This window comes from Bipolaris victoriae (assembly GCF_000527765.1).
Source record: "Bipolaris victoriae FI3 unplaced genomic scaffold scaffold_84, whole genome shotgun sequence".
Taxonomy (NCBI): domain Eukaryota; kingdom Fungi; phylum Ascomycota; class Dothideomycetes; order Pleosporales; family Pleosporaceae; genus Bipolaris; species Bipolaris victoriae.
Genome location: NW_014575308.1, coordinates 123,555 through 132,012, shown reverse-complemented (window position 1 = coordinate 132,012; position 8,458 = coordinate 123,555). Strand labels below are relative to the sequence as shown.

Here is an 8,458-nt window from a genome sequence, read left to right as displayed (position 1 = left end):
TGCGCAGGTAGTAGTGACTATGATCGCGACTACAACAGCGACGTATATAGTAGCTGTAGTCAAAATGACTAGGGAGCGTCTTAAAATATAGCTTTAAGAATTAGTAAATTATTCTGTCTAAAATTCTTATATAAATACACCAAAATTTGCGACTAAAGTATTTTATTGCCCTTGGGGTGGGCATTTCCCTTGGGGTGGGCGGGCCGTGCAACGCACGGCCAATTTTTTGAAATTTTCCATATGGAACCGTTGGGGCCGAGTACCGGATAATGATTGGTATGGCTTCAAGCTCCTCGCTCAAGTGCTATCCTCCATTGATACGACCAACGCGCTTGCAGCCTGGACGATGATTCGACCGTATCGACGCAGCGAATTATCAACAGACTCAGACTCAGACCCCGACTCAGACTCAGACTCAGACGACAACAGTCATCGAGGTACCGCAAGCCACCGCGGCCAGGAACTGAAGCGGTAAGCTGAGTTCAGTCCGCTTTGGGGAGTGACCTGTGACGACAACTGTGGACATCACTGGACATTCGCGAGTGAAATGTACTACTGTCAAAAGTGCATCGACACGAAGTTTGATAAGAAATGCTACTATGAGCTTCTCAATGACACTCTCAATTGGAGAGTATGCAAGAAGGGTCATGATTTCTTACACATCCCGGAGTGGAACCCTGAAGCCGTTGCGCATCATACCCAGGATCAGATACAGGTCGGCAAGGAACTCATAACGATCAAGGAATGGGTCTCAAGGCTCAAGCACGAGTACTGCCCAGGCGTAGATCTAACCTAATTCTCTCAATCATTGAAGACTTGAGGGTTCGGTGTTCCAATCGGGAGTTAGGCTTATACCTTATACCCTTCGTCTTTAATACTATAGATAGCCGTTGAGAACGGTGTGGATCGGTGGAGCGAGCATGCCAATATGCTGCTTTGGTCTGGACGCCTGCGGATCCATGTCTGCGGGTAATACACACTGAACTGCTATGTCCTCTTGGTCTGGCCTGGTGTCGTTTCAACAATATCAACACTATCTATCCAGCCCTTGTTGGTTGTCCGAGCGTGGAGGAAATCAATATGAGAACAACGGCATGCTTGGTACCAAGCTGTGCCAAGCGAGGCCAATCTAGAGTAGCTTCATTATTAGTCAAAAACTGGCGATTGAAACTGCGTATGGGTCTGAAACGTCGTCCTGGTTTACCCCAGTTTTTATAAGTACAATGCGCGTGGAGAATTCGCATTGTCTTGAGTTAATATACCGGTAGTAGTACGAATTCCCCGAGATTGCAACAATCAAAGCTGCGGGGAAAACCAGAGCAGGGCGATTGCTAGGAAGGGTTTACGCCCACACAAAAATAGCTAGCGCACGGGCATCGGAGGATGATGAAACAACGTGCATGACGGAGAATTTCGTAACTGCGGAGTAGGAAGCCTAGGCTTGCCCCACAGTGAAACTGATTGGTGTTAAACGCTTGTTTCCCGGACATCGTGCGCAAGGCTTTGAGCCGGAAGACTACCGTGCTTTACTGTTACTCCTGACCGGCTGGGCGAAGGTGGATGGTGCATCAGGTGATGAGGTTCTAGATTCACAAGTACTGGGTGTATATAATATGGAGTTATCTCTCATGAGGAGAGGTGTTGATATATCTCTTAACGGACCAAAATGCTATATCTCACATCTCTCGCTGGAGCCCTGCTCATGGGTGCAGCCTCAGTGTTGGGCGCACCGGGATACTACCAGGATTGTAAGTCTCGCCATCAGACAACCTATATGAAAGAATGCAACACTCATACAAGAAAGCGGCCGTCTCTGAGTTGCCAACAACTAGCTTTGACGCTACACATGGTCTTACGAAACGCGCAAACTCAGCTGGATGCGGAAAGACACCCACACTAACGTCGGGCGTTAAGAATATCAACGTCAATGGGAAGAACCGTCAATACACCATTCGTGTGCCTTCTGGATACGACAAGAGCAAGCCCTACAAGTTGATTTTCGCCTTTCATTGGAATGGTGGCACCATGCGAGACGTCTCCAGTGGCGGATCTGACGGTGCTCTATGGGCATATTATGGCATGCAGAAAAAGTCTAACGAGGGTGCTATCCTGGTTGCGCCACAGGGTCTGAATAACGGTTGGCCGAACAGCGGTGGGGAGGATATCGCATTTCTCGACGCGATGAGGAACTCAATCGAGGCAGACCTTTGCGTTGACACAACAAAAAGATTCGCCACGGGCTTTTCGTACGGCGGATCGATGTCTTTTTCCATTGCATGCTCCCGCGCTAAAGACTTTCGCGCAGTTGCTGTTATCTCTGGAGGGCAGATAAGCGGATGTAACGGTGGAAATGATCCTGTCGCGTACCTTGGGATTCATGGCATCAGTGATGGGACACTGAATATTGCTGGCGGCCGGGCATTACGTGATAGGTTCGTTAAGAACAATGGTTGCACAAGCCAGAGCCCCAAGGAGCCCGCGGCCGGTAGTAAGACACATGTAACAACGAAATACTCTGGCTGCAAGTCTGGGTATCCAGTCACATGGCTTGCGTTCGATGGTGGACATGCGCCTGCACCTGTGGACGGTGGGGGTGACAGTGGCGCTCGCAGCTATATTCCAGATGAGATTTGGGGATTCTTCAATCAGTTCTAGATGTTCAATCAGCTGGAACTGATGTTGGAGTTTGACTAGATTACTCTCTCTTCTATATATTTACCTCTATAACACACGTATAAGCTTATGAAAAAGTACGAGAGGGGGGAAAACGCATTCGCCAAAACCTAGCATCTCTCTTTTGCCCAGATACTCATTTGAACCCCTCTAGCAGGAATAGGCAAAAGTTAGTGTCAGGAAACAGGGTACTTGGGCGCGAGACTACAACTCGCTTCACGGTAGAACTACAAAGCTTACTTCGTACTGAATGGAATGGACATATTCCATATGTTGGCACAATCTCTTGGCTATTTTGGTTGTTATGGTTTTGCTGGTAACGGGAATCTAGAACAAATGTAATTCGTTGTTCATTGACATATATCAGAAAATCAAGTTATAGCCGGGCTACTCCCGGACACTACCGTCGCTTCCGTACGTATAGAGGTCATGATATACGAAATAAGTACAGTATAGCATTCCCAAATATTGCAACAAGCGAGAAACCCAAGTGAAGTATTCTTCCAAACAGGTGGTTCGAGAATAACGTGGGCCAACGGCCCGTACTTGCTATTACGTTGATCAGCGATTTTATAGGCCTGGTATGTGTGCATATGTAGTGAATGGTTCGCCAAGCGCATAGCGGCGCTTTTTTGACGGAAGACCTCCTCTAGGTTGGCATGATGTGATAGAAATCACGCACTTGAATTTAGAAGGAAAGAATTTGGCTATGTCTTGTTGCGATCATTCCGCGATTTTGCTTGAACTGGCCAGCTGGTAGGGACAGAAGTCAATGCATTAGCGTTGAATATGCAGAGTCCACCCCCTTCTCACTTCTACTCTCTCTGCTTCTAAATTCATGTTGTATAATACACCCAAATCAAACACTAGAGTACCCATGGGGTCACTTGATATCGCCGTACGATGACTTCGCAAATTCAATCTCCTTCAATGGCTTATCAAAACTCACAATTCTTCCCGGCTGGTAAGGTCTCGACGAGTATTACGGGATTATAAAGATTCTTAGTCTTACTGGATTCTTGGCAAGTCTATTTAAAGATTTTCTTACGTTGGTACAAGATTCAAGACTCTCACAAATCAATCCAATTTTAAGTACCAAGGGACAATGAAGATGCTGCTGGCCATCAGCCTCCTCGAGCATTTGTGCCACCTCACTTGAGTGCACAATTACTTCTCTCACTCTATGATCAATGACCAAGCTACCGGTGTACACTAGTATGACTGCGAGCACGACAACGGTTTCCAGCATCCATGGGGTAGAGGCAGATTCATTAACAGCGAAGAACTCCACTACAACAATGGCTCCATAAATCACTGCACTTAGCCGGAAATTTGCAAAGTCTAGGCGGGCCAAGATTTTATTGGTGTCCAAGTATATACCAACACATAGTCCTCCCATCCAGGCCCCGTCCAGATGTGATTGCGTTACGGCCATGTTAGCATATCTCCTCATTGTAATGACTCTTTCTTATCAGATTTTGCTCTCAAAAGCTCCCGGCAATGTTCGCGACTACGATAGTTCCAGTGATTGGCTTAAAATCTACCAGCCGGGACATCAGCCTGGCTCTAACCCTACCCTACTCAAAATTCTGAGGGTATGTAACCAGGAGCAGCCATTGTTCAAGTATGATAGATGGGAAAAGCCACAGCTAACCGTTTTCTCGCTCCTAGAAGCCGCTGTGTCCAAACAACAACAACTCGAATGATATCCTCTAAGTGTCTTGAGGAGGGGGGGGGGAGGTTAAATCTCGCTGTTTAAAGTGTACAAAATGGCTATATGCGGCACGACACTCTGACGCTATACCTGTTTCAGTGCAGTTCATACCTTAACTCATGCAAGGCGTGAACTAGGCCTCCCCAGATATGTGGGACTAATATTAGAAATCCACTGTTCTGGCCAGCAAATACCTATCACGGGCTGCAATCGTAAGGCCACCTGTGGCATTTAACCATGGATAGTACATGCAATCTATCGTGCAGAGGTCTTGGTCATTTTTGTTCATTAGGCACCCATCCTAGTGTATATCCACATGCGGACTGCTGCACGAGAAATCGGTTATATATGTCCTCATCCATTCTGAAAAGTACATTTTGAAGCTAGTTCTTGAAACTCTTTTATTCATCACTACCGTGATTCAGAAACGGCATCATGTTTCGCCCACTAATTTATCTCCTCCTATCAGTTCTGCAAGCCCGCAGGATCACAGCTGAAGTTCCCGCATCCTGCGAAAAGAACTATGATGGTTTCTCAGTCACAGAAGACACATATGACAAAAAAATCGTCGCTTTCCAAGTCGCATCGTACGTTACAGTTGCTACTTCACGGTCACTTTGATTCTGCCAATCGCTCACTCGCTGATTCCCCAACCCCAGTGCTCCCTCCTCCCTTAATATAACAAATCACTTCCTCACCCTCGACAATCCCACCGGATATCTAAATATCCGCAATGTCACAATCCATCCCGACATCTTCTATGCTGTCGGCTTTATACCCATCTACCAACCCGCTTCGCAATCCCCCAAAAGCGGGGCTTGGAGCTGCGCCTGGCACAAGTTTATTGAAAAACATACTGTCTACAACTATACCCTGGGCGGAAGCGATACTGACCTGGAGTTGATCAAGCTGAATTGGGATCCGTCCCCGCTGTTGTTCTCAAGTTATAAGGCACTCAAGACTGATTTCAGGGAGAGTTGGACGAGTGTATCGTTTGGGTGGATTGTGACGAAAAATGTAGAGGGTGACACCCGGGTCATGGGGAGTATGGCGCGAGGCACATTTTTGGCATATCGGGGGGATAATGGAAAGATTTTGGTTGGGCATGCTGATATGGCGAAGCTGGATGATGGTGAGTCTCTCGGTTTCCTTGAGCTTTCTTAGGGATGAGAGGTAGATGTAGCAGAGGCTGCTAAGTGCAGTGATTGGTGAGATGGAAACATTTCGTATGCTAATGTTGTTGTAGAAAAAGGCCAGCGGATTGAATTGAGGATGATCATAGTCGGGGACAAAGCACCAGCGTAATGAAGGTAGAGCATGACCTTCTAATTAGGAATCACTACAACACCTTCTTCGATATTCGTTACGATTGGGAGTTACTTAATCCCAAATCAGGTTCCTCACACAATGCCTTCTAGTTGACATCTCCAGCTCCCGGCTTCCTTCGTATCACCACTACCGTCCCAGCGGCTCGCATTTGGATATACACAGTGGGTTCTTTGACTCTCTATCACTCCATTCGCCACCGTATCGTTCACGTACTTTGTTCCAATCAACGTGACGGGAGCACGGTCCTTTTCCACCCACTCCACCATGGCGAGAAGGATGTTATGCTGCGAATTGTTGAACTCGGCTCCAGTAGGTCGGTCAATTTGCGGCTGACCTATCGACCACTGTCCATTCCCACCGGCGCAATGGCCCATGCCTGGAATATAAAAAAGGCGATAAAACTCGTGCATTTCTTTGGTTGTTAGATCTAATGCCTCGGCTGTTTTCTGGAAAGTGCGCGATGCCAGACCTGACATGACGGTTGGATCAGCGCGACCGTGGTATGCCAGGAGTTTTCCGCCCCTCTTGTGGTATGCGGAGACATCGTGCGATATGCCACCTGCAATGTTGATCCCCCCAGGATTCAGATTGGTGGCGAAATCCATATCTTTTGTGGTGAAGTTGAGTACTGAGAATGAAGTGTCATTGTAGACTGCACCGCGCCAAAAGTCATCAACCAAACCGTATGTGAGCCGTGGCATTGTCGTTCCATTCACGACTTCAGTATTAGCGGAAAATACACCAGTGGGCACGCCTACTTCAAAAGATGGATATACAACATGACCCGAGGTATTGGCAAGAGGCTGGTAGATTTCACGCACCGTGCTGACTTGCGCCGCAGTCAAGCAGAGTGACGAATTCAGCACGCCGGTGCCACAAGCAAGCAGCGATGGGTCGAAATTATGGAGCGTCGGGTTGTCGATGATCCCATCTTTGACACCATCTAGAGGGTCTAGCAAGTCAACTTGTGCAGCAACAATCGCTGCCCATTGCGCGGCAGAAACGTAGCTGGAAGACTCGAGGTTTGGCCAGCCAAGGCGTCGAGCCAGAAGACCCTTCGACGCCACAATACGGAGCCAGTCTACAGCCACTGCTCCGATAAGAATTCCGTCGAAGTCTTCAGGGTACAGTATCGCCTCTTCGAATCCCTGACGTCCGCCAGTACTACAACCCGAGTAATAGTTGTAATCTGCCTTGCGACCATAATATTGCTCAACCACTTGCTTTCCTGTCTCCGCTTCGACGTGAATCGCGCGATATCCAAAGTCATTGATATTCTCGGGCTTGTTGAGGAAGAAGTCATAGCCAGACTGTCCGTCATGTCCCCCGTTTGTGCCAAATGTAGCAAAGCCGAAACTGGCACCGTTCTGTAGATTGCCGTAGTCGATGCAACCACCGGTACCGCCATTTCCTGTCGCTAAGAACCGTCCATTCCACTTATCTGGTAGCCAGGCTTCGATACGAACGGTGCTAGATGCACTTGAACTGGCGTTTACGATTACTCGGCACATATCTGTTGTCGCGGTAGCCAAATTATAGCTTGCTGCATTGGCACATGAAGGCACGAGGTCGGCGAGCGCAATTGGAGTGCCATTCGTAATATATGTTGTGTTCAACACAGAAATCCCGGGAAGTAAATTGAGGGTTGTGGCTAATTGCTGGCAGGTACTGATTCCATACGCCATGGTTCTAGGACAGTCGATATTGACAAAGATAGGTGGGGGAGTCAAGTAAAGGCTTCTGTCTCTATTAAAGGGTCATTGCGCTCGCGCTAGTAACGCACGCGTGCTCCAAGCAACTGCAAACCTGCTTGCCGTGCTACACTGCCACGACTTTTCTCAGGATGGGAGAACTCGGTTAACGTCTACCGTGCGGGGAAGGGCGGAGAAATTGTCCTTAAGCTCGCCGGGCTAATATGTCTACGTCATTTTGCCGTCCTGTACGTCCTTCCTTTTAAGACAACAGCGTCGGGAAGATCTCGGGTTTGGAAGCAAAAAGCCCAATCGGCCCTCGCATGCGATGTTCTGCACCAATTTCTCATTCGCTATTTGTTTGTTGAGAAATCAAGAATATGATCGATTTTGTAAGCGATTACTCTTTCGAGATTACTGTGGCACATGGCAGAAGTTTTGTGTGTCGTCCTCTAGCAAGGGGACGATGCAGCTGGGGTCGAGAGCATGAGCTATACTATAAAGAGTACGATCTATAACTAATTAGACTTATAATTATTAGAGACATTATGAAATTTCTCTATAATAAATTAGGTAAAGAATGATCCAAAGAAGAACCAAGTCGTTATCCTGGTCTCCACAGACAAAACTTGTGCCATGTACTATAGTAATAACTCGTGGTGTACAGAGGTGGCTTTCGAAAGTTATTACTGACAGGGATATCTATCGGCCCGACTGTCTTAGCATCTACACTGATTTTTTTGAAGCTAGAGGAGCAGATATCCACCCATTTTTTGGAGTTTTTAGATGAAAAATGACTTAGAATACTAATATCTGTACGCGTGCCTCGATCGTTACAGTAAAATCTCCTTTTCTATTAAGCTAACTTAGGCATAGCTTAAAAGGTGAACAATGAGCAAAGGAGCACTAAAAAATAGAGTAGAAGGGGCAAAGGCATGGCTACACTGGTGGCAGGAGCTACCTCAACATTAAATACAAGCTTGGATAGAAAGGATTCCATTTCATATTAAAGAAATAATTCGACTTGATGGCGGAAATGAGTATAAGGACG

At 47.1% G+C, this 8,458-nt stretch overlaps 5 protein-coding genes across 5 annotated transcripts; 4 read left to right on the top strand and 1 right to left on the bottom strand.

Moving 5' to 3' along the window:
- Positions 1–346: 346 nt before the first annotated feature.
- On the top strand, positions 347–796 carry COCVIDRAFT_29270 (hypothetical protein; the record flags this gene model as incomplete). The annotated part of the gene is made up of 2 exons (XM_014698108.1): positions 347–471; positions 544–796. 2 exons carry the CDS (start codon positions 347–349, stop codon positions 794–796), a joined length of 378 nt encoding a protein of 125 aa, XP_014553594.1.
- Positions 797–1,782: 986 nt separating this feature from the next.
- COCVIDRAFT_18593 (carbohydrate esterase family 1 protein) lies at positions 1,783–2,655 on the top strand (the record flags this gene model as incomplete). The annotated part of the gene is made up of 1 exon (XM_014698069.1): positions 1,783–2,655. The coding sequence occupies one exon, from the start codon at positions 1,783–1,785 to the stop codon at positions 2,653–2,655; it is 873 nt and encodes a 290-aa protein (XP_014553555.1).
- A 1,475-nt stretch (positions 2,656–4,130) lies between these two features.
- Positions 4,131–4,379, top strand: COCVIDRAFT_107316 (hypothetical protein; the record flags this gene model as incomplete). The annotated part of the gene is made up of 1 exon (XM_014698107.1): positions 4,131–4,379. The coding sequence occupies one exon, from the start codon at positions 4,131–4,133 to the stop codon at positions 4,377–4,379; it is 249 nt and encodes an 82-aa protein (XP_014553593.1).
- Positions 4,380–4,822: 443 nt separating this feature from the next.
- COCVIDRAFT_107364 (hypothetical protein) lies at positions 4,823–5,692 on the top strand (the record flags this gene model as incomplete). Its single annotated transcript, XM_014698106.1, has 3 exons — positions 4,823–4,974; positions 5,047–5,519; positions 5,634–5,692. The coding sequence occupies 3 exons, from the start codon at positions 4,823–4,825 to the stop codon at positions 5,690–5,692; spliced, it is 684 nt and encodes a 227-aa protein (XP_014553592.1).
- A 95-nt stretch (positions 5,693–5,787) lies between these two features.
- COCVIDRAFT_29267 (hypothetical protein) lies at positions 5,788–7,401 on the bottom strand (the record flags this gene model as incomplete). Its single annotated transcript, XM_014698105.1, has 1 exon — positions 5,788–7,401. One exon carries the CDS (start codon positions 7,399–7,401, stop codon positions 5,788–5,790), a length of 1,614 nt encoding a protein of 537 aa, XP_014553591.1.
- Between the last annotated feature and the right edge of the window lie 1,057 nt (positions 7,402–8,458).